Here is a 27,321-nt window from a genome sequence, read left to right on the forward strand (position 1 = left end):
TGAAAAGTCCCAACACATATAATTATTATCTCTCATAATAACACTTTAATGCATTAAGAACAAGTATAAAAACAAATTCTTGAAAAGTTCAACACATATGATTATTATCAAAATATTAAACTTTAATATAATATAATTAAAAAAAAAGACATTTAATTCCTTGAAAAGTCCAACACATATGATTATAATCAAAATATTAAACTTTAATATAATATAAAAAAGTAAAAAAAGAAGACATTTAAAAAATATATATATTTAAAAATCACAATTTACATATATAGATAATTATAAACACAATCTGTACATAGCACGGCTGATGTGTTAGTTAATTATTAAAAAAGAGGGAGTTTGGTTTGTATTTGTGAAAAATTTTTGGAAAATTTTCTCTACAAATAAGTTTTTAAAAGTAATCAAACCAAACAAATTTTCCCAAAAAAATTTCTCAAAACTTGTAAACCAAACAAGTTTTCCAAACAAATCTCTCTCTCTCTCACACACATCAAATCAATCACTTTTTCCAAAACTCTCTCTCAAAATAATTTTCCAAAACATCTTTTGAAAAAAACCAAACCAAATAACTTTTCGTACTTTTTATCTCTAAAACACATCTCTCAAACACAAACCAAACATACCCTGTTTTTGGTTTTAACTTCCATCTTACTGAAGGTGCACTAAACAAGTACAATGCGATGGCAACATTTGATATTACTTTAAAGCTCAGTTTGGCAAGTTGGTTTGTGAGTTTTTTTTAGCTAAAATAGTCATAAAAATAAAATAGACTTTTTAATTCAATAAGATAAAATATCATATCTAACCTATAATTATTAAATTCTTTTTCTCACGAAAAAGTCAAAAAAGCTAAAAGTCCTTCCCAAACCAAGCTTATTAGTCTTAGGCTAAAATAGTCAAAAAAAGTCAAAAAGTTAAAAAGTCAATCCACTTCCCAAACGGAGCTTTATTAGATTATATATTTGTTAGATTATTAGTTTAAAAGAATGCAAATAAATTATAAATCTATTTAGTGCAGCTTTTAATCTATTAAAACAAAATTGAACTATAGCTTTTTTTTATTATGTAAATATTCATAATACTTTCAAAAGACAAAAGAGAGTTATTTTGTCTGTACATATTTAGAGGTTTCAAATAAGTTCTCAATTTTTTTTTTTTTGTCAAATAATTAAAATAGAAATAAATTATAAACTAAAATAACAACCAAACACCATTAGTTAATTTTTTTAAGCAAATAAAGTAAATAAGTTGAGTTATAGATGTTAACAATTTTTTTATTTTATTTTAATGCGTAAAATGCTTTTCTCAAATATTGAGGGACTCATAAGACTTATCACGAATTTGTTGAGATTTTTTTATTGACAGTGCTATATGTATTAATTAATATACTAATTAGTGTATCATCACTAGTTAAAACATTATTATTGACCCTACTCATTAATCACATTATAAATATCAAAAAATTCTTAAGTTATGCTATGAATTAGTACACTAGTTAGTGTACTAATTAGTGCATATAACATTATTCTTTTTTTTTTATGTAGTAAAATAATTAGTAGTTTATTTTATTTTTGTGTATTAATGGTGTTGGCTAGGGAAATAGAAAAAAGTTTTCTTTTATTTCTTGAATAATGATATATGTATTAATTAATGTACTAACTAATATATTAATAGATGATGTGACATAATTTTAAAAATTTTAAATATTTATAATTTACATAATAAATAATTAATACACTAATATATATATATATATATATATTAATTGATAGATGTGGCGATATTTCTTATACCCGGTGGCTGTGGTGTGACAAAATGTATATAATAATGATGGTGGTTTATTTATAGCTTTTCTCTTGGAAGTCCAAAAGGTTGCATGGGTTGGTAATAAGTTTGGCATACTTCAAATAATTTATCTTTTTTTTTTTTTATTTTTTTTCATCACATCATCTCTCTACTTTTTTGCACATTTTTTTTATAAAAAGACAAAAAATACACTTATTTAAGTCATCCCAAATAAATAAATATGAGCTCATCATTGGGAAGTTGGCAGCTAGCTTTTGCATGTCTTCTATGACCGCTTTTGAAAAATAAGTTAAAAGTAATTTTTTTTTAATTTTTACATCTCGTTTGTTCATTACCTATTTTAATTAAAAAATTAAAAAATTATTATAAATTATTACATCACTCTCTCTATTTTTTTATACATCTTTTCTTAAAAAATTTAAAAGTTACTAAAATAACTTATTCTCATATGAATCCTTAATCCCTTTTACATTACATTATCTTTTTATTTTTTTATATATTTTTTAAAAACAAGTAAAAAATTCTTAAAAAAATTAATTTTTAACCTAGTTCTTAAAACATCTCTGTATATCTTGCAGCTGGTAAGTGTAACAGAGATACACGGGTTAAAAGGGAATACACAGTGGATTTTGTACAAGAGGGACAGAACAGTGTGCGTATTGTGTGTATCATTGTAGAGATGTGACGTTGAGAGCAATAATATCATAGAGGATGTGAATAAATATTAGGGTTTGGTTATGGTGTGCAACTTACACCTTACATCTTATACCTTACACTTACACCTTACACTTACACCTTTTGTAAAAAATTAAACCTTACACTTACACCTTTTTTGAGGTTGCACACCATGTGCAACCCACTTACACCTTACACCTTATACTTATACTTACACCTTATACTTATACTTACACCTTACACTTACACTTTTTGTGTAAGTGGCACATGGTGTGCACTTGCACACTTAAGAAAACTCCTAAATATTAAGGAGTTATTAGGAGTTGTATTTATCATATCCTTGTAATATTTCTATTATAAGTGGATTGCTTCTCACTCACTTGCCATTTAGGCTGAACCGTGTAAAATTTTTTGTATTTTGTTTTTCTTCTGACCATTCTATTTTCTATTTTTTATTTGCTTCTATTACTTGGGTGGGATTTATTCCCAATAATTGTTTCGATAGCAAATTGTTTATTTGATAAAGTTCTTCGTATATATTATTCATAAAAAAATTAAGTTTATCTAATAATCATAACATTTTTATTTTAGTACGCTTGTCTCTCAAAAAATAGACTTCCAGTGTATTTTTCAAAATAGACTATTCATTTTTTTAAAAACAAACACAATAAAATCAAAGTATTACAATTATCAGATCAATTTAATTTTTTTCATAGATTATACACACGGTGGATCATATAAAATAAACAGTTTGAATCATCAAAATGGGAGACATGATCGACCCTATAAGCTCATTGAACCATCTGCTTTCATTTTTCTCTTGAATATCCATTTGTATCCAAGAGGTTTAGAACCTGGTGGAAGATCCACCAATTCCCAAGTATGATTTTGCATAATGAATTCAATTTCATTATTAACAGCATCTTTCCACAAAGGTGCTGCAGGACCTGTTATTGCTGCCTTAAACTTTGAGGTTCATTTTCTAACAAGTATGTCAGAAAATCTGGACCAAAGAATTTTGATGTTCTCGCTCTCTTACTTCGTCTTGGTTCATCATCAGTTAAATCCTGTTGGTCGAGACCATTACTAGTCTCTTGTGTTTGATTGTCAATAGTCTCTTGACTTTGTGTACAATCATAAGTTCTTTTCTATGAACTTAATTCCTGTCCTTTCTTGTAAGGAAAGACATATTCAAAAAACACAGCATTCCTTAACTCTATAATAGTGTTCACATTTATATCAGGTATTTTTGATTTATAAGTTAGAAACCGATATGCACTACTATTCTGAGCATAACCAATAAACATACAATCTACTGTTTTTGGTCCAATCTTAGTCTTTTTATGAATAGAAACTTCAACTTTTGCCAAACACTCCCACACTTTTAAGTATTTGTAGGAAGGCGGTCGACCTTGCCACAATTCATAAGGCGTGTTGTTGGTCTTCTTGTGGGGTATTCTGTTAAGAACATAATTAGCAGATAATATTGCTTCTCCCCACAAATTCTGTGGTAAGCCTGAACTTAGTAACATGGCATTCGTCATTTCTTTTAGGGTTCTATTATTTCTTTCAGCAATTCCATTTTGCTGAGGAGAATAGGGTACTGTAGTTTGATGAATAATGTCATGTTGTGCACAAAATTCATTTAAAGGTGCATCATATTCACCATCCCTATCACTTCTAACCATTTTAATGATTTTACCAAATTGATTTTCAATTTCTGTTTTGTAGAGTTTAAACATTTCTAAAGTTTCATCTTTACTTCTAAGTAAATAAACATAACAATATATTGTGTAATCATCGATAAATGTTATGAAATACTTTTTGCCTCCTCTAGTTTGAACAAATTTTAGATCACATGCATCAGTATGAATTAATTCTAGAGGTTCGGTTTTCCTTTCAATCGATTTAAATGGAGCCTTAGTTAGTTTCGCGTCTACACAAACTTCACATTTATGATTAGAATTAATTTCAAACTTTGATATATAATCTAAACCAATTAATCTACGCAAAACATCATAATTTACATGACCTAATCTACCATGCCGTAAATTCGACTCAAGAATATAAGCAAAAAATGTGTTATTCTTATTCATAGCAACTTTCGGTACAACTGTCATTATATTTAACTTAAAGAGACCATCACTCATGTATCCCTTACCAACATACATACCACTCTTTATTAATATAAATTTATCAGACTCAAAAGTAAGCCTAAAACCATTTTTACTTAACAAAGAACCAGAAACTAAATTCTTCCGAATGTCAGGTACATGCAGTACGTTGTTGAGGGTCAGTTCTTTCCCCGATGTCATCTTTAAGATCACTTTCCCTTGTTCAGCCACAGTAGAAGTAGAAGAATTTTCCATGAAAGGTTGTTCACCATTTGCAGCCTCATTGTAGGTAGTGAATATCTTCTTGTCCGCACATATGTGACGAGTTGCTCCAGTGTCAACCTACCACTCTTTGGGATTTCCAACCAAGTTAGCCTCAGACACCACAGCAGCGAGGTTGATGTCATTCACTCCGTCAGAGATGTAATCTAGTTCAGTTACATTGGCCTGATTGGTAGTCTTCTTGCTTGTACTTCCATGATCCTTCTTAGGGCGGCGGCAGTCAGAAGCCCGATGTCCAGTCTTGCCTCAGTTATAGCATTTTCCTTTGAACTTCTTGTTGCTATCGCCTTGTTTAGGACCATCTCCAGTAAACTTCTTCTTTTTGTTATGTGGTTTATGAACTTGTTCAACCACATTAGCCTTGGACTCAATGAGATTTTTCCCATTCCTCTTTTCAGTCTTTCGGTTATCTTCCTCAATTCTCAGTCTTACAATAAGTTCATCTCTTTGCGTTTATGTTTTAAATAATTTTTGAAATCTTTCCAAGCCGGTGGTAACTTTTCCACTAAAGCAGCGACTTGGAAAGACTCGCTTCGAGACATACCCTCAGAATGAATATTATGTAAAATTAATTGAAAACTTTGAACTTGAGAAATTACTGTTTGGCAGTCTACCATAACAATGTCCAGAAATTTACCGACAACAAATTTCTTCGTGCCGGCATATTCTGTCTTGTATTTATTCTCCAAAGAATCCCACAATTCTTGTAAGAAATAATGTATAGAGAAAGAGAGAGAATAAATTGTATGTATTATTATTGATTGATATATTGTTATTGATATCTATTACAATGATTCATGATTCCTATATATAGAAGAGGGTGAGTGTGTAGTAGGTAAGGAGTAGGTGAAGTGGAGGTGGTAGTGGTGTAGTGGGTTAGGTTTAGTGGAGTAGGTGAGGTGGTAGTGGTGTAGTGGGTTAGGTTTAGTGGAGTAGGTGAGGTGGTAGTGGTGGTAGGTGATAGTAAATTCTAACAGCCCCCCGCAAACTCAAGGAGGATAGAATCTAACCAACTTGAGTTTGAAGAGAGGAACAAAACAAGAAAATACATAAAAAGGAGAGGAGACACTGTATGGTCGTGTCAGACCGTTGGTGAAGACACTGTATGGTGGTGTCATAACGTTGTAGAGGACACTGTATGGTGGTGTCATAACGGTGAAGATGACACTGTATGGGGGTGTCATAACGTGGTAGAGGACACTGTATGGTGGTGTCAGACCGATGTAGAAGACAGTTTATGGGGTCATGTCGGACCGTTGGTGAAGACAGTTTATGGGGTCATGTCGGACCGATGTAGCAGGACAGTTTACGGGGTCATGTCGGACCGTTTGGAGAAGACAGTTTATGGGGTCATGTCGGACCGTTGTAGAAGACAGTTTATGGGGTCATGTCGGACCGTTGTAGAAGACAATGTTGTGACAGTTTACGGAGTCTTGCTGGACCCTTGTAGAAACTAACCGGAATCAATGTCGGGACAGTTTACAGAGTCTTGTCGGACCCATAAAGGAGCTAACCGAAATTAATGTCGGGACAGTTTACAGAGTCTTGTCGGACCCATAAAGGAGCTAACCGGAATCTATGTCGGGACAGTTTACAGAGTCTTGTCGGACCCATAAAGGAGCTAACCGGAATCAATGTCGGGACAGTTTACAGAGTCTTGTCGGACCCATAAAGGAGCTAACCGGAATCAATGTCGGGACAGTTTACAGAGTCTTGTCGGACCCTTGAAAAAGCTAACCGGTATCAAATGTCGGGACAGTTTATAGAGTCTTGTCGGACCCTTGTAAAAGTGGCACCCTCAAAAGGTGTGCCCAATTTTGTCAAAAGGCGTGCCATCAAAAGGCGTGCCCAATTCATCAAAAGGCGTGCCATCAAAAGGCGTGCCATCAAAAGGCGTGTCCACTTTGTCAAAAGATGTGCCATGAAAAGGCGTGCCAGTTTGTCGGGCGGCAAGAGGCGCGCGATACGCGTGGCTGCCTCGGCTATTTATCCAAGACGAAGGCTGAGGAAACCAAACCAGACTGAAACCTCTGAACTTGTCATTCTGAAACAATCTGTAAATACTCTGTATCCAACCCTTCTCGGAAACACTCAGCAACCCAAAAAACATGGCCTCTTCTTCCCGTTCAGCTACCCAGAACATGGCCTCATCTTCCCGTGGTCTGCTCACTCTCTTTCCCGACCTCAACGAGTCAACAGGAGAGATAACAGGTGCGGTGGCCCGTGAACCTCAACCAAACACCTCTGGTTTTGCTCCGTTGAACTTTCCGATGCGGTCGGTGGAGCAAAAAATGGCGGTGCAGTCGGATATGGAGGCCAATCAGTATACCTTGAAGTCATGTGTGGAAACCATGACTGCGGTTACAAATTTGTCGAACCGGCTGCAGAGTAGGACAAATGAGGTGCAGCAGTTAAACGCCCAACTGGCTCTGCTCCAACGCATGTATAAGGATGCACGAGCAGAGATAAGTGTGCTAAAGGCGGAAAACAAGGAGCTGAAGCGGAAGGCCAGTTTTATGTTCCGATTTGGAGGGCCGCCATATGCTGCAGTGGAGGAGCAGGGAGTAGTGATCATGCCCAGTGGAGTGGGAAACACGGAGGCAACACCGGCAAGGGCCGCCCAGGACGGAGGCAAGAAGAAAAGACCGGCGGCAGAGTAGAGAAGAAAAAATCCCACCTGTGAATGTGGTTGTTTGTTTGTTTGTTTTTTTTTTTGTTTTTTTTTTTTTTGTAAAATTGTGATCGGGGTTGATCCCTGAGATGAATAAAATATGGTTTGGTGTGCAAAGCTAGATGGTATGAATGGAATTGGAAAAAGATTAAAAATAAGGTGAAAGAAAAATAAAGAAAGAAATAATAAAAATATATTTGAAATCAAAAATGAAAGATGGGGAAATAAGGAAAGTGGTTTGGAGAAAATAAATAAAAATAATGGAGTTTGAAATCAAACGGAGGAGAGATGATGTTTTTTTTTTTTTTTTTTTTTTTTTATAATAAAAAAAAGAGATATATATATATATATATATATAAAATAAAGAAAGTGGGGAAAGTGGCGGTGGATGCAAAGTGGGTTGGAAAGTGAAAAGATGAGAGAGAGAAGGCATGTGGGTGGTTGTCCATTGTGGAGGACAAACATAGTGGGTTATATTATATTCAGAAAGTTGTCCATTGTGAATGATGGTTTTGATGATGGTGATGGAGGAGTGAGTGTGGAGAGTGAAGGGTATTGAAGAAGAGTGAGGAACGATGGGTCTGTGAGACATATGCTTGTGAGAGAAAAGGAATCTGAAAGAAAGAAGAGATGGGTGTTGTAGCTTTCTCTCTCATCCTGGCATTACCGTAAGGGATGAGCTCGGAAAATGGAAGACATGAACACGACTGGACATTCAGCACTCCACATGTCAACCTTGGCATCATATTGCTGAAATTGCAGAATTTCTGGGGCCATATACAGTGGAGACCTGCAAACTGTCTCTGCGTGATCATTAGGATGTAAAATTCTTGAGAGACCAAAAACAGCAATCTTTAGCACTGCATCACTGTGAGGGCTTGAAAGCAAAATGTTCTCTAGTTTCAAAGTGAAGGTATGTGTTGTGTAGAAAATAAGCGGAATAGGTTGAGGTCCGGCGGGCGGCTAAGGTGAGGTTGCCGCCCGCCGGGGAAGCGAAAATACTAGGTTTTAAACCAGCTCTGATACCATGTAAGAAATAATGTATAGAGAAAGAGAGAGAATAAATTGTATGTATTATTATTGATTGATATATTGTTATTGATATCTATTACAATGATTCATGATTCCTATATATAGAAGAGGGTGAGTGTGTAGTAGGTAAGGAGTAGGTGAAGTGGAGGTGGTAGTGGTGTAGTGGGTTAGGTTTAGTGGAGTAGGTGAGGTGGTAGTGGTGTAGTGGGTTAGGTTTAGTGGAGTAGGTGAGGTGGTAGTGGTGGTAGGTGATAGTAAATTCTAACAATTCTTTTGCTATTTTCAGAGGACTGTATACATTATACAGCATATTATTTAGGCCATTGAGGCTGTAGTTTCTGCACAGGAAATCTAAATGTTTCCAAGTATCTACAGCGGCAACAACTTGCCGATCACTTTCACACTCTTTAAGTGCTGGAGCCTCTTCATGGAGAAACCGGGCCAAATTCAGAGTTGTGAGATAGAGCAGCATTTTCTGCTGCCATCTCTTAAACTTAGTACCGTTAAATTTTTCTGGTTTTTCTCCATGATTTATTGGTACATGAACATGGTTCTAGATAGGGACCGGTGTTGGTGTAACAATCGGAGTACCACTACTAGTTGCAGTTTCAGTTGTAGTAGTCATAATCTCTGATTACAAAAATCAGAAAAAATTAAAATACAAATTAATTTTCTAGTTACTAAAACCAAAAAATAAATGATAACACAAAATAATTTTATTTTCCTTGTTACTAAAACTAGAAAAATAAAATATCACATAATTTTCTGTAACACAAATTAATATTCTGTAATTGTTAATGACACCAGTATATTACTACTAGTTGTCAAAGAAAAGAGACAGTATATTACTACTATCTGTCAAATAGAATAAACACGATTTATTTTTCCAACCATAATATGTCTTTATGAAATCACAGAAAATTAAATACAAAAGATATGAAAGATATGGGGGTCGCAGATGTTATATTAGGAATGAAAATTACTAAAACATCTGACGGATATGCATTATCTCAATCACATTATATTGAGAAAATTCTTGGTAAATTTATCAAGGATGATATGAATTTAGCTAGAACACCTGTAGACGCCAATATTTATTTATTAAAAAATAAAGGTGATGCAGTGTCTTAGTTAAAATACTCCCAAATCATTGGAAGCCTAATCTACCTAATGATTTGTACTCGTCCTAATATAGCTTATGCTATTAGCAAATTGAGTAGGTACACTAGTAATCCCGGAGAAGACCATTGGAAAGCGATCATTCGGGTTCTTAGATATCTAAGATTTGCTCGTGATCATAGTTTGAACTTTATGCGATATTCAACAGTACTCGAAGGTTATTGTGATGCCAATTGGATATCGGATACTAAAGATTCAAAATCCATTAGTGGATATGTCTTTACTCTAGGAGGCGCTGCTGTTTCTTGGAAATCCACGAAACAAACTTGCATCGCACGATCCACAATGGAATCCGAGTTTATTACTTTAGACAAAGTAGGAGAAGAAGCAGAATGGCTTCGTCACTTCTTAGAAGACATTCCAATGTGGCCAAAACCCGTGCCAGCTATTTGCATTCATTGTGATAGTCAATCTGCAATAAGCAGGGCACAGAATCATATGTATAACGGTAAGTCCCGACATATTCGTCGTCGACATAATACCGTAAGGCAATTGTTGTCAAACGGAATAATCTCAATAGATTATATAAAATCTAAAGAGAATATTGCAGATCCGTTAACAAAAGGTTTGACAAAAGAGCTAGTGTATAGTTCATCAAAGGGGATGGGATTAAAGCCTATTACATAAGAGTCGTCATAATGGTAACCCTACTTGTATGACTAGAGATCCCAAGAACTAAGTTCAAAGGGACAACTAAGTTATGTATGGCTCGCCAGAAATCACCAAGGAATTAAAATTCCTACCCATTCCTATGGTGAGAATGATATCTGCAACATATGTTGTCTGCAAGGGCATAAAGATAAACTTTACTTTTAATGATTATGTATATCTTGATTAAGACATAAAATCAAGACAAGTATAAGGAGATACTCATAATAAGAATCACCTATATGAGTATTGAACTGGGGCCAGTTCTATGAGAATGAAGAGGCTAAATTCTCTAGAAATACTTGTGAAAACCAGGAGCATTCAAGGCCAAAATGAACACAGCAGTGAGAATCACGATGTGTTAGAAGATATTTTGTGTAAAATTTATTGTCTTGGCTTACACAAACGGCTGAACAATTCAAGGCATCGCGTCCATTGGTTAGCCAGTAAGTCCGATAGGTTATCACTAGGGAAGGTTCAAGGCCGAAAGCTACCTATCCTGATGCAAGGTATTTTCGGCTTATACTCTTTCGATAAGGTCTGCATGTTGTTGCATTTCCGTTGTCATCAAATTCCATTCATGTGGGGGATTGTTGGAAATGGTTAGGACAATTCTGTGTAAGACCAGAATTTTTTCCTGACTTTGGTCTACTTTTTAGGTGTGGGACCCGAGTTTCGATTTTCGCGGGTCAAAGTGATAACGCGTTCTATGCCGCGTGGTGATTCACGTGGTATATTTGGTTGCTCAAAACCATTACCGTGTGAATGAGAAATTTAAGCCAAAATATGCTCCATGGAAATGGAGTTTTGGTGAAAAATCCTTAAAGTTTGAATAAGGCTTGTCTCACATTGATTTGGTGGGAAGTTTTGAATGGGTTTATAAGGCATGGGATTGGAATTTGGAGTGTGCCCCAAGGGGTACCCAAATGTTTTAGAGAGGAAGGTTATGGACAAAATGGGCTAGACTTATTAGACCTAAAAATCACCACGCACCTGCGCCTAGCCCAGCCCGCCTGACCGACCGACCGGATTCAAATCCACCCAAACAAATAAAACTGGTCCAAAAAAAATCCAAACTGATTTCAAATTAAAATAAAATCCCAAACAAATAAAATCCATCCCAAACAAATAAAATCCAAACATCCAAAACAATTCCAATACCAAACCAAACAAACAAATCCAAACAAGGCCCGCTTTTTAAACTAATCCATTCAACTGGTCCGGAATTAAACAAACAAATTCAAATCCAAACAAACAAATTCAAACAAACAAACAAGGCCCAACAAATTCAAATTCAACAAACAAACAAATCCAAATCCACCCACACAGAACACCCAAATTCAAATTCAAATCCATCTGAATTTCAAATCAAACAGTGCCTTAAACAGATTTATATCTGTTTAATTCAAATGAACAGGTACTATACCTGTTTAATTCAAAATGAAAAGCCACCAATCCATCTATAAATAGACTAGTCTCCCCATTTGGATTTCTACTCCAATTTTTCTACTCCATCTTCTGCTATAAATCTCTGTATTTTGCTGTATTTAATTTTTGAAAGAAAGAGTATAAATACTTAGTGTGTTCGTAAGGCAAACAATTTGTAGTGCTGCTATTGTTTGTAGTTGATCATTTCATTCTGGGAGATAGACGTCCACATTCTGAAAGCACCGTGGAGAGGACAAATCTGTTTTAAGGATACAGTGTCAAACACTGGGCTTGATCAGATTATAATTCGAAGAAATTAATTAAGGCCAAGTTTGGCATAACCTAAATAATACAAAAAGTTAAAAAGTCACTATCCTATTTAAGTCACATCATCTTATTTAAATCACATCACTTCTCTAACACATCACATCAAACCCAACACAAACCCAACCCATATAAGCCAATAAGTCAAAAAGTGCACTTTTTTAGAACATTCTAAACCAACCCTAAGTTGTTTAATTTATTATTCTGTTTTATTTGTTTATTTAAATTAGATTTTATTTTGTTAATTTTGTTTTTGTAACAAAATAAAATCTGTTTTTATTTATTTATTTTTTATTTCTAGTTTGATTTTTGAAATCAAACAAATTCTCTCTTTTTCTTTACTTCTGTATATTCTAGTTGTTGTTTAGTACACAACAGAATTTAATAATTTTAAATACAATGAAGATTGTCTAACAGCTTTCAAATTCAGATTTGAACTTAAGAGAAGGTCAATCATTTTTGTTTTCACGATTTGTACACTTTTTTTAAGGACTAGACTTCCTTGGATTGGAGGATGCTGTCGAGACTTGTGAGACCTATTCAGCTTGTTTGTTTTCATTTTTCAGAAAATACTTTTTAGAAAATTCTACTTTCTTATTTTTCGTAGTTTTTTGTTTTTATTGAATTTTTTTAATATTTTAAACAATTTTTTTTACTTTTTAGACACACCTAACAAAAATACACCTAAAAAGTAAAAAAATTATAAAAAAAATCTTTTAAAAATTCACTAAATACCAAAAATACAAAAAAATATAAGAATTTAGTATATTTTTTGTATTTTTATGTATTTATTAATTTTTTAAAATATTTTTTCACAAATTTTTTACTTTTTAGATACATCTAACTAACGTACATCTAAAAAAGTAAAAAAAATGTTTAAAATTTAAAAAATATTCACTAAAAACAAAAGAATACGAAAATTAAAAAACTCAATTTTCAAAAAATTTAATTCAAAAAACTTAAACCAAACACACTGATTACGATTTTGTTATTCAATTATTTGAACCGTTCATTTATAAGGTCCTTCGTATATATTATCCAAAAAAAAAAATTGATTCAATTTAATATTCACATCCTGTTTAATTTATTAAGTTTGCCATAAAAAATAAATGATCTATTTATAAAAATATTATTGGCGTCCATATATTTGTTACAAATATAACAAATTAAATATATTACGATTATCAAATTGATTAAAATTTTCATATACATAATATACATAGAGGACTTAACAAAATAAATAATTTAAATAATCAAAACAAGAAGTCTTGCGAATTTTACAAGTCCAAACAATCTCTTCCAATCCCGATCATTGACTGGATGGAGCTGAATCCTTTTTTTAATTGCAAAAGAGCTACTCAGAAAAGGTGTTTTGTGAAGTGCCCATAGTATAAATTTGAATTTGATGTGGTTGGAATCACACAATCAAATCTATATATATAAATCACACAATCTAACCTTAAAATAGACCCACAACTCAGCACCAATTATCCTAAGATAATATATCCCGACAGGGATACAGGCATGGAAAACTTATTTGATTTTTTTATTATTATTTTAATTTAATTAAAAAATTATGTTTTAAATGATAGTTAATTTTTTTTTATAATTGATTTGATGATTATGAGAGTAAAAATAAAATAATTATGAGTTAGATGTGATATTTTAATTTATTTTAATCAAATAGCCTCTAACCAAACACCCTTATAGTAAGAAAAATATTTAAAATTTACAAAAAGTCTCCCACAATTATAGTAAGAAAAAAGTTTAAAATTCACAAAAAATTTCATAATTTGTGACAAGATACATATTAATTTTTAATTTGATATATATTTAATTGTGAAAAATGAACTATCTTACTACATCTTTTTAGATAAATTTAAGAATTCAAATCGTAATTGTCTAGCATTACGCATATAGTTATTGTTTACCATACAGGCAGCCAACGTTCAACGACGTGCCACGTTCAACACAAATTGCAAGTCTTCATCGGCTGCTCTTTTTTTTTTTGTCTTTTTTTTGACGAGGATGGCTTTCTTTGATTACACCCACATACGTATCACACTATCCAACGTTAATGTCAGAACATATTTTAATTTTGACACGTAGTAACAAATGCTTTTAGAAAATTATTCAATATTTTGAGACTTATGTAAAGTATATAGAAAAAAAATTTAAATCAAAGAAAAGTGTTTTAAAATTAATAAAACAATATATTGTACTTTTCAAATGTTTTTTTTTTTTTTTTATTTTACTCTACGTACACCTGCTAATGCAACCTTTTAATTTTTTAAAATATGTCAAAGAAATTATTTAAGGTAAATTAACCTCTCTTAAGATTTAAGAGAAATACATTAAATCTAATAAATTTGACACAATTTACTTTTATTTCTTAAATATTAAGACTTCGTTTGGTTAAGATTTTTGAGACTAAAATAATATAAAAAATAAAATAAGTTAAATAAGTTAATAAGATAAAAAGTCACATACAAATCATAATCGTTTTACTTTTTTTTCTCATAAAAATAAAAAAAATTAATCCAAATATACCTTTTAGTCACAAACTAAAAGTCCAAACTCAAAAAAACTAACTAAAAAAGTTCTTACCAAACGACAACTAAATTTTCATAACATTTTGACCCATTAACATCAATAACAATAAAAAAAAGAAAAGAGTAATGCATATTTTTCTCTTTTATATTCTATTACTTTATCCTTACTAAAAATAAGATAATGCCATATCAAATTTATGAAATGATTTATTTATTTTTTAAATTTCAAAAAAGAAACTAATGTAATTTACCCATATATTTTACTCTAATCTCCCTCCGGACAACCAACACAAAGGATTTCAACAATGAGAGTAGACATCATTATTAATAAGTTAATTTTTCTATTACGAAAAAATTATATATGTCAATTTTTTAGATTTAATGATGTGTAAGTGAAATGATTGATTAATAATTAAAAAAATATGAGAAAAAAAATAACACATGAAAGTAATTGGCTAATTAATTATTAAGTTTAAAAAATGAGTTTAATTTTTAAATTTAAATAACAATACTCTTTTCTTTATATTTTACTAACATATCATCCTTGCTATATACGGGATTAGATTTAAAAATTTTATTTATGATTATATCAAACATATTTTTAAATTGTTAGCATAAAATATACATAATTTTAAAAGAAAATATTGACATTTTATAATTGAAGTAATAAAAATAAAAATTTATTACATTTGTTCAAAATTCATTGAATAAATAAAATATATTATAACAAAATCTAAATCGTTGTGAATCTTCTATCAGTATTCTTGTATTGTCAACATGATAGCTAGTATTATAATTGATGAATAACACATATATTATGTATTTATAAAATGTTAAGTATTTTTTTTTTTTTTTTACCTTCTAAAAGGTATAGGCATTCTTCAGATTAATCTATATTTAAAACAAAGGTCACGCACGGTGCATAATCTAGTTGACGTAACATTGTTGGTACAAGTATGACAAATACTTAGGCACGGTCTTGGCATGACACAATATAATGTTCAATCATTCTAACTCGATTAGCCTGTAAAATTTTGAAATTATAAAACTATGGTTAAAAAGGTAAGAATAAATTATTTATAATAAATTTTATAATTTCCTACATTTGATCTCATATTTTTAAATATGATAGTTGACATCGTAAGATAAATTCTGTCTATTTATCTTGAATAGTCAGATTTATTGAACCAGTATTGTCTTGAACCACATTGTTAACAATATATCCAATAATAAAAAAAACACTTGTTAAAAGGGAATATTGTACCTAATAAAAAATTAAAACACTTGTTAAGTTTGAATTATTATTATACATAACAATTATTTACCTAAAGAAAATTACCTTGTTATAATATTAATATCATCATGTATGCACTGACGACAAACAATGTGACCATAATGATATTCAACTTTTTGATAGTAGCTTTTGCACAAATCAATCCAAAGGTTGTCAACATCAATTCGTTCGATGTACCCAAGTATTCGAAAATATGAAACCTACAAAATATTTGAAAAAATATAAATTAATCTTTCTCTATAAACAAATTTATATACATATCATTTAACTTTCACTACTTGCAGGGACGGACGCAGGATTCTAATATCGGGGGGCGAGTGTATATGCTATCAAAAAATTTGTAATGAGCATGTGATATACAATATCAATTTCTACCCAAATATCACAAAAATATATAATTAGATGTTTCCATTCATCGTATATAATTATAAAATATTATCAAAATACAATTGAATATGTTCTAATAAATCCATATTAATTTTCAAAAAAGCAAATATTTGCTTTACATAACTACTTAGGCATCTAAAGTTGTGCTTGACGTTCATTCATTACATAAAAAACATCTATGATGGAATCTACATCAAAATCTCGAACAATGTCTTTCTCAACATTTGTTAACAAGTAGCTTGAAAGAAAATCATCCTCCATCCTGTTGCGTAATCTAGTCTTTACAATTTTCATGGCTAAAAATGTAGGTTCTGTTGTCGCCGTAGAAACTGGTAAAGTTAGAACAAGACGAATTAATCTATCGACAAGAGGATAAATTGTTGACTTCCTTGTTGATACCAACATTTGGCACAATTCAGAAATTGTCAACAACTGCTGAAACTGAGGATGTTTAAGGATGTCAATCACGTAATTTTGCAATTGGAATTTCAAATGTATTTTTTATTGCTCTGTAAACTCATTAGGATAAAATTGATTTGTAAGCTGGCATATATCTTCAATTTTGAACAAATTGTAATCATCCCTAGGATCTAAAGTAGAGCTACGAATAAGCAACTCCGTCACATCTTCTTTGAATCTGTTGTTCAATTCTTGCAATTAAGAATCACATATAATTGTAAAAATCTCAACCTGAAAATGATGCTCAATAGTAATGTGATCTCTTTGGTGACAAACACGAACTCTACCAGATGTGTAATGAGCACTCATATCAGGAATATCTATGTCATATTTTCCACAAAATAGTTGAACATTCTCTAACAAAGGAATACATCCATCTTCTCTATATTTCTAAACAAGTGCTTTTGTAATTGACACTAGATGCATTGCATTCAATATATCTTGGGCTTTACGTTGAAAAGCTTGGCAAAGATCATTAATAGTCCCCATAATATCTCTCATAAGATGTAAGATAAACACAAACTCAAAAGATGTAATCTTATCATAAACTCCATTTGCATTTGCACGTTGAGTAGAGGTGGCTTCATCATTGATGACATTACTTAAGATTGAACAAGTTGCACCAAACATATTTATCAAACTGGAAATAGATCCCAAGTGAGAACCCCATCGAGTATCTCCAATCCGTTTCAATGTCCTAACTAGATTTTTGCCTTTACTAGTTTTAACTTCATCAATGGCAAGTTTTGCTACAATTTTTTCAGCTTGAGCAACTTTCAACTGATCATGCCTTTTACAAGAAGAGCCACATAGATTAATTGTAAGAGCCAGATAAGAAAAAAATTAGGCAACGGGTATAACCTCTCTTGCTGTCGCTGCCAATGCTAATTGGAGTCGATGAGCAAAACAATGAACATAATACGCAAAATGGCAGTCATGAAGAAATAAGGCCTACAGCCCAATCCACTCTCCACCTATATTACTAGCACCATCATACCTTTGACCACGAATATTTTGTACACTGAGATTATGACGAAATAGGATAATACATATTTTTTCTTTCAAAGTTGCTGATGTTGTATTCAATACATGAACTATGTCAAAAAAACGCTCCTTTATAAAACCATCTTTATCAACAAATCTTAGAACAATGGCCATTTGCTCCCTCTTTGATTCTCGAGTTTCATTCACTATAATGCAAAATTTTGCTTCATCAATCTCTTCACGAATAAATCTTTGTATTTTGTCAAAGAAAATATTAAGAATTTCTTTTTGAATTCGATGCAAGTAGTATGAAGCATTTTGAGGAGCTTTGTGTAACACAACATCTGCCACATCCGCATTAAAAGATGCCAAGAGCTTTATCAATTCAATAACATTCTCTCGATTATTAGAATCATGACTTTCATCACGGCCTTTAAATGTACAAGCTTGAAATGTAAGCCATTTGACAGCATCTATTGTAGTCTTTAACCACAAACGGTTTTTTGTAACTTGTTGAGAAGTTTGTTTCTCAACTATCTTCTAAATGTGTTGCGCTTGATTTGTTAAATCATGGCAAGATTTAATAGCAATTTTGTGTGATGAATTAGGATCCTTTCCCATATGAGTTAAGAAAGCACAATTCTTCCCACTATTAACTTTCTTCGATGAGGAAAATCCATCAGAAATGAACCTGAAATTTATTAAATAATTTTTGTTACTCACTAGGTAAGAAGCACACTAACAATATAATCTAATCTAACAAAGGACATGTCATTTTCAATGGGTAAACAGTAAGAATCTTCAGAGTAATAGAATTTCTAACCCTAACGAGATGAATAGCATCCAAATTGAAGTGAATTGCAACGAAATTAAAGGTATTTAAGCTTATTCATCTTTGAGAAATTAAAGATATTTATTATTATTATTATTATTATTATTTAAGCCTACAGTACATGCTTGGTTTTGCAACCAAAGCAAGAGAAGATTTCAATTTCATTTTCATTAGTTTTCCTTCAGTTTCTCAGCAACCAAACAGAGTATATTAAGATTTTTGTTATTTCCAAAAATGAGATTAATCATTTAAAAAAAAATTAGACAACAAATGAGTGAATAAATATGAAAAAAAATTGAAAGAGATTAGTATTACCTAGAAATGAAAAAGTGAAAAAGGAATCCTTCATTTGTTGTTTCAATGCGATGCGAGGCCTGTGAGTTCTTTTCGAAACTTTCATATCATTTAGAGAGAGAGAGAGAGAGAGAGAGAGAGAGAGAGAGAGAGAGAGAGAGAGAGAGTAAAGTCGAGAAGGGGCTTAAACAATTAGGTTAATAAGAATTTAGAAACCTTTTCAACTCAAGTGTGGGACAGGTTACACGCGAGTATTATTTTTTTATTTTATTTTATTTAGTTATAACCAAACAACTAAAAAATCATAACCAGACAAAAAGGACTTTAACATATTAACAAATAAATTCTCAATTATTTTAACATTACTAAATTTAAAATAAAAGTAATCATACTTAAAAAAATAAATTATTATTGTTATTATTTTTAGTATTTATCAAAAAAAATAATTAAAATTTTTAATTTTAAAGTAAAAAATTTAGGGGGTGGCGGTTCTTAAATTTTTTGCAAAAACTTTGGGATGGCGAACCTACATAATTTAAAAATGTTTGTAATTTTAATACTATATCTAGAGGATTTTTTCAAAACTTTTGGGGGGGGGGGGAGTGGTCGCCCCTGCAAGGCCCCCCCTCGGTCCATCCTTGCTTACTTGAGATGATAACAATTCTTACCTTTGGCATAGGTGCAAAATCATGTATTCAAATTCTTTTAGCATTTAATATTACCAATGACTGTGAAATTGAGAATTCATTTTTTCGATTCCAATATACCAACTTTTGTGATATAGGATTCATACCAAGCCTAGATAAACATGTCAATATATATATATATATATAATTGTGAGAATTATATTGTCATATATAATTGGTTAATATTATAGAATCATAACATACCACACTTAAATATGATTAATATAACGGAATGAATGATTAGTATATAACTTGTTGTATTTGCATATAGCGAGACATGGATCTAGATATTGAAAAAAGATAATTTGTTAATATCAATATCTGTATATATGCATATAGGTATTATAAAAGTAAATGAAAAATAATCTTACCATGATAATCTTTAACCGTTAATTTAATAGCAAACAAAATATTATCATTTTCTAAAGTATGATATAGTTGCATGCCATCAGTTGTTGCAAACACATCCCACAGAATTAGTCTTACTAATGTGCAACTGTTTTTACAACTAAAAAAAAAGAGAGTTGAGATTAGCAAAAATAATATAATTCGTAAAGTATGTCATGGCATCATACATTGTATCAAGTAGTAGAATCTCTTTTTTGTAATTATCATGATTTGCAATACCTTGATATTCAGTTACACTAACAACCAAGCCAATCACATCTATATATGTTAGCATTGACATGTTTATTGTTTTGATAGTTTAATTTTGTTGTATTGGTAAAAGTAACATACTTATTAATTGAACATTTTGATGAAGAAATTGGCCAATTTGTGATAATTTCTTAATGAAATATCACTGAAGTGGTATATTATTATCATGATCAAAAATATGTGCACAATTGTTGTATCATTAGAAAAAGACATTTTATAATAATATGGCACTAACTTGAATTTCTCATTAGCCAATGTGATATGAACTTCTCTAAAACAATATATTTTTCTTTCAATTAAATGTTCTTTGAAGTAATCATATTCCTCATAACATATAGTTCCTGTTATAGCATCTCCCTTTTGAAAAAAGGTAATAAGTACACAGTTTTAACATAATATAAAACAAAATATTTAACAATTATCTCATGATAAGAGTTGTAAATACCTGTCTATCAACAAAAATCATTCTGAATGTCATATTTCCCCCAGAATGATTAGTCACAGATAACAACCTGACTAACTAAGATTTATCGCTCCAATTACATATGGATGTAAATTAGCAAAATAGGGATATCTGATAATTCTATCACCTATTGACAATGTAGATGCATATGCGGAAAATATGAATTTATAATTTTTATATGACGTATTTATGTATCTCAAGAAATATAAAAATGAAAATATTAAGAATTATTAATAGAAAAATAAAAAAAGTTAAGTTTACATTATGAGAAAATAGAAAAAATAAGTAATCAATTATTATATAATAAATATTATACAAACATATTTTGTAAGGGTACGTAATCATTTATTTTTTATATTTTTTGGTTTTTAGTGAATATTTTTAAAATTTTAAATAATTTTTTAACTTTTTAAAATGTACCTTACTTAAATGTATCTAAAAAATAGAATATTTATAAAAAATACATACACGAGAATACGAAAATGTATTGAATTTTCTTTTTTTTCCTCATATTTTTGATATTTCGTGAATTTTTTAAAGATTTCTTTTCACAAGTGTTATACTTTTTAAGTGTATTTATGTTAGGTGTATCTAAAAATTAAAAAAATTCTTAAAATGTTAAACAAATTCAGTGAAATCAAAAAAATATGAAAAACAAAAAATTTTAATTTTCTAAAAAGTGAATCCTGAAAATCCAAACCAAACAAACTGAATCATTTTTTTATTCAAAAAAATACAATCAGTTAAAAAAACACAATCACAAATTTTTTTAAAAGTAATATTATACTTTTTAAGTGTATTTATGTTAGGTGTATCTAAAAATTTAAAAAATGCTTAAAACATTAACAAAAGTCGGTTAAAATAAAAATATACGAAAAACAAAAAATTTTAATTTTCTAAAAAGTGAATCATGAAAATCCAAACTAAACAAACTGAATTATTATTATTATTTTTCAAAAAAACACAATCAATTAAAAAAACACAAGTACAAATTTTTTTAAAGTGATTATTACATATATAATGAAACAATGTATATTTAAATTGCAGGAGTTGACATTATTTTTTAAACAAAATTATTACGAAATAATTTGTACCTTATTGTAGAACAAATGCTGGAAGTGTGCTTTCGACGCTCGAGCGTCCGTTCTCACGCTCGAGCGGGAGTCTGTGTCTGACGCTCGAGCGGGGCGTTCCACGCTCGAGTGGACTTTGTGTATTTCAATCCGGGAAGAAGCTTTTTGAATCACTTTTTTTGGTCCTCTCTCTCTAAAGCACCCCAAAATCCTAATTTGAGAGCTTCTCTCTCTAGAATACTCTCTCTCTCTCTCTCTCTCTATCTACATTTTGATCTTGATTTAGTGAGACCCAACCCTTGTGTCTTCATTAAAGTGTTGGAGCTTCTCAAGACCTCCATTTTGATCCTAAAAGTTGTGGGTTTGGAGCACTTTCGAGTTTCTTCATCATCTCCTTTGGGTCTCTTTATTTGAGGTAGGGATAACTACTCATATTTATGGCCTTTGACATAAACATGTGGTCATTTTGATTTAATGTTGAAGTTGAGAAATTTTGGGTGTTAGGGTTTCAAAACTTGAAATGTATAAAGAGGGGTTTTGTTCCTTTTGAACTATACATGTGTATATGGGTCTTAAAATGAGGTTATTGATGTTTATTGATGATATTTGGACCTTTGGGTCAATGTTGAGAAAATGGAAAAAATGCCTTAGTTGGGCCTAATCGGGTCATTGGTGTAATTAATGAAATTAATTATGCGAATGTGAAATTGGTTTGGAAATAATAAAATTAGGAAGTTATGAGATGAAATGGTGTAGTTGGATTGATTAATCACTCACCTATGAAAATGTTGATAATTTATCTGTTTGATGAATTTACTATCTGTTTAGAAATAATTATTTTGGGCTATCGGTGGAGGATAGTCTTGATTGTTGTAGACACCGCATGATGATTAGGTAAACTAAAACTAATCAATTGAGTATGTCATTGAATATGACGGATGGAGTGACATATTGAATATGTGCTTGCTTGATCACTGTACATGATAAGTGTTTAAATACATTGCATATGTATCTTGTTTGGGAGGAGATAGGGGATGTACTCCAAGGTGTGAGAGGAGATAGGGATGTACTCTCAAACCTGTTTGGGAGGAGATAGAGGATGAACTCCATTGATAATTAAGTTGGCCGGAGTGTCCAGGGTGAAAGTCACGAAATCTTGATTACGTTTGCATGACGTAGATGAATTGAAGTGTTGAAGTATTATTGATATGAGTTGTAGTCTCATTTTGAATTGAAGTATGGAAATGTTAATGATGTGAGTTGTAGTCTCATATTAAGTGATTATGATTGAAGTATTGTTAACATGAGTTGTAGTCTCGTTATAAACTGTCTGAATGAATTGAGAACCAATCTAAGAATTGGTTTGGATAATGAAACGGAAAAGGATATATATATATATATATATCTGTGAATATGGATTGGTTATGAAAGAGATGTACGTCTGTTTATTTGAGTTAAACATTTATCAAAACCTAATTTTTTAGTTATCGTTCATATTATGTTTAGCATATTTCTATTGGGCGTTGGCTCACCTTATATGGGACATCACTTTCTGGTACAGGTAATATGCCGCCTCCAAGGATGTAGCTTGGGAGGTTGTAGAAGCTAAAGGCTTACTTTTGTGATTCTCTTGTGTATTACATGTAAATTCAAGCCAAGGGCTTAATGTGTTTAGAGTTAGAACTCTTTATTTTTGTAACCAAGTGTTAGCTTTGAAAGTTATAAGCCCGTAGGACATTTATTTTTATTGTCAACATGTAATACTTTTGAACTAAATACTTTGATGAATGGAAACATGCTTTATTCTTTTATGTCTATGGATGTCTTGAATGATTGGTTTATATGCATTTTTTTTGAGGGCGTTACAAGAACAATGTTATTATTTGTTGTCACTGCAAGTTGTGACACATCTCCATGTAATCGAACGCCCTCGAATATGTGATTTATAACTATTTCATCATTAAAAAATCATTGAAAAATAATTAAATATCCCAAAATAAACTTATATGAAATAATACAATTAGAATAGTAATGATATAAGTATAAAATTATGAGTTATGTACAAATAATACGAAAAAATGAATAACGTGATAGTTTATTCATATCTTGTTGTGGAAGAACATTAATATTTGTTGTCATTGTGACTTCTGAGACATCTCTATGCAACTGAATGTCCTCAATTAAAAACTCAATCACAAATTAAGTCATTTGATAGTTAAAAAACACAATCATTTATTTTTCAAAAAACACAGTGAGTAAAATCAATTACAATTTTTTTTTTTCAAAATACAATCTAATCAACATCAATAATGGGTACTTTATGTAAACCTAATAAATACAATCTATTTTTTTTTTTCCAAAAAACATAATAAGTTAAAAATCAAATCACAAATTAAGTCAATTGATAGTTAAAAAAACCATTATTTTTTTTTTCAGAATACAATTTAATCATCATCAATAATGGGTACTTTATGTAAACCTAATGCATACAATCCATTTTTTTTCCCCAAAAAATACAAGGAGTTAACAATCAAATCATAAATTAAGTCAATTGACAGTTAAAAAATACAATAATTTTTTTTAAAAAACACAGTGAGTTAAAAAAAATCAATTACAATTTTCTTTTCAAAATGCAATTTAATCATCGTCAATAATGGGTACTTTATGTGAAATTAATAAATATAATTTATTTTTTTTTCAAAAAGCACAGTAAGTTAAAAAAATCAATTACAATTTTTTTTTTCAAAATATAATCTAATTATCATCCATAATGGGTACTTTATATGAACTTAACGAATATAATCTTTTAAAAAAAAAATACAATGAGTTAAAAATCGAATCACAAATTAAGTTAATTTATAGTTAAAAAATTTAATAATTTTTTTTTCAAAACATACAATGAATTAAAAAATGAAATTATGAATTTTTGTTTTTACTAGATAAAATATAAATCATAATTTTTTTTTTTGGATGTAAATATGTCAACTACTTAGAAAGACTGATTGAGCATTTGGGTTTATCAAAACAGACGAATCAAACGGGAAATCTCTATGAACAGCTACGGCCCTGCAATGATGAAAAATAGTTGAGAGCACTAAAAGTAATGTTGTAATAGGATTACTAATGATCTGACAGTAAACTATGTCTTTTCTTTTCTTTTCTTTTTTGACATTTCTAATACATTAACACTATTGGTAATTTTTTTTTAATGGTATCAATGCAACTACCTTTGTCCCCCCTACCCATAACCTATGCAAAATCTCTGTGAAAATAGGTCAGCAACTAAATAAATTCATCAAACTCAGATCTCCAAACCCAATAGATATTAACGGTAATGATACATCCCATTAAAAGTAATGAGTTGGTAAGCATTTTAAATAAAAAAAAAAAAAACAAGACAAAAATAATGGGTCCCATCTACTGCCACATCACTAATAATACTTTTAGAGTATCATTTTTAGTGATCTCAAGCATTATTGAGATATTAATCTGTGCCTTCACCTCACATGCACACCATTTGACCACACCTTACTCAACCCAGAACAGGAGAGAGATTACTTACTGGATTTCAATTTTTTTTTTTTTAACTGTTTATATTTTTTAATTATAATTATATTTTTTTCATAATAAAAAAAATGAAAAAAAAAGAATTATTAAAGGATAAATAAAAAGATTACTTGCTGATTTTGAAATCTTCTTCCTTTATCTTAATTTGTCTTCACTTGAAAAAAGTTGAAAGTGAAGATGGGCTGCCCGGCCACAATAGGTATGAAAAAAAAAGTTGAAAGTGAAGAAATATGTGATAGAAGTGAAAAAGGTTGTAATAAAGTATAGGAGAAGTTAAAAGTGTTGTGTATGAGAAAAGTTAAAAAAATTTGTGAGAAGTCAATAAGTGAAGAGTTTTTTTTTTTTTTTTTAAATAAAAAAATAAAGAAATTAAGATTGAAATATTGAAACTCTTACAAAACTTTTAGGTTAGAAATCTTTTTTTCAAATTTTTTTTTTTTTTTTTTTTAGATGTGCCAAGTATCACTAGAAACACAAAAGAATTTTACACGAGCCCATGTACGTGAAACAAAAGTGCAGAACTCATCACATAGGTAAGGTCAATTGTGGAGTTCATCTTTTATCTCACATTTATACGGGGTCTTTTGAGAAGTGGGTTATGATCCACTTCTCAGATTATTATCTATTTTCTTCTTTTATAAAAAGTTGATTATAATTAATTTTTAATAAAAAAATTGATTATGACCATCTTCCCAAAATAACCCTTATGTTTAGAATGCTTTATTTTCTCTTTCTCTGTCTTTACACATTGTCACGAACCAAATCTAGTACTTAGAGTTTAAACATCACAATAAGACAAAAATTGAGCTCATAATAAATTAATAATATAGCGGAATAAAATAAAAGAGTATTCAAATATTTATTTAATTAAAAATATACATTGGAGTTTTATTTATTGACATTGCCAGAGCTAGACTATTTTTACAAAGTGCCTTGTGTCTATCCCTTACACTAGTCTTGCCACTTCACCTAAAAGGGTTTAACAGTTTTAAGCACATGACAGAGTGAAGAATATTATACTAAGAGTATAAGGGTATACAAATCACCATGGATAATTATTTGGGCAAAACAATAAATAGTTTAGTTTGAATAAATCATTTTAAATGACAGAATCATAATGCAGAAATTATATAAGTAAAATGATCATAACCACAATATAGAATAAAACAGAGGGTCATTGAATGCATGACAAACAAAGGGTCACAAAGTAACTAATTAGAGGGTCAATGGTTGTTTAAGTCCCCCAAGGCATAAGACCGTTAGAAGGTCACTAAAGTGACAATTCAGAAGCCCAATAGTTATTTAAGTCCCCTAAGGCATAGGACCGTTAGAAGGTCACTAAAGTGACAATTCAGAGCGCCAATAGTTATTTAAGTCTCCCAAGGAATAGGACATTCATGGCAGTACTTATAAAATAATTGTTCAAAAACACATTTAATAAATAGTTATATCCATGGGTTTCCATTTTATACAAATAGGGCTCATAAAATAAATAACATAGTTGAAATATTAATATAACTTATAAAGCATGATTTGCATAAAATAATTCATAAATTAATAAAATAATTTATAATTACTCAAGATATAATATAACTCACCTTAGTGTTGATTCCGCCTTTACTTTCCATTAATCACAACCCATTAAATACTCCTAAACCAAACTCAAAGTTTTATAAAAACGATTAAAGCGAGGAACAGAGAGAGAAAAAGAGAGTTTGGGAAAAGATATTGATGGATAGGGGTGTAAATTTGGCTCAGGCCGGCCCATGTCAGGCCTCGTAGGCTCCTGCCAGAATTAGAGCCAGCCCAACCCGGCTCGGCCGACCCACGGGCCAGAAAATTAGGCCTAGGCTCAGGGGGTATTTGGGCCTTGGGCGGGTTGGTGAGCCTGGGCCTAGGCTCAAG

At 30.7% G+C, this 27,321-nt stretch overlaps 1 protein-coding gene across 1 annotated transcript; it reads right to left on the minus strand.

The window, feature by feature from the left end:
• Positions 1-16,536: 16,536 nt before the first annotated feature.
• LOC114277602 (uncharacterized) lies at positions 16,537-20,344 on the minus strand. Its single transcript, XM_082868130.1, has 5 exons — positions 20,284-20,344; positions 17,858-18,275; positions 17,313-17,650; positions 17,092-17,180; positions 16,537-16,842 (listed from the first exon to the last, which is right to left on the minus strand). Exons 1-5 carry the CDS (start codon positions 20,342-20,344, stop codon positions 16,537-16,539), a joined length of 1,212 nt encoding a protein of 403 aa, XP_082724256.1.
• Between the last annotated feature and the right edge of the window lie 6,977 nt (positions 20,345-27,321).

The sequence above is a fragment of the Camellia sinensis genome, chromosome 5 (assembly GCF_055761805.1).
Source record: "Camellia sinensis isolate YWXY chromosome 5, ASM5576180v1, whole genome shotgun sequence".
NCBI lineage: Eukaryota > Viridiplantae > Streptophyta > Magnoliopsida > Ericales > Theaceae > Camellia > Camellia sinensis.

What these genes read in the sequence shown, in the direction of transcription:
- LOC114277602 (XM_082868130.1), bottom strand. Translation starts at nt 20,344, where the DNA reads ATGTCAATGCTAACATATATAGATGTGATTGGCTTGGTTGTTAGTGTA. An exon ending in TAGTGTAACTGAATATCAAG is followed by an intron (nt 18,276 to 20,283) that starts GTATTGCAAATC and finishes GTACATTTAAAG; the next exon opens with GCCGTGATGAAAGTCATGAT. An exon ending in TCTTTGCCAAGCTTTTCAAC is followed by an intron (nt 17,181 to 17,312) that starts GTAAAGCCCAAG and finishes AATATGACATAG; the next exon opens with ATATTCCTGATATGAGTGCT.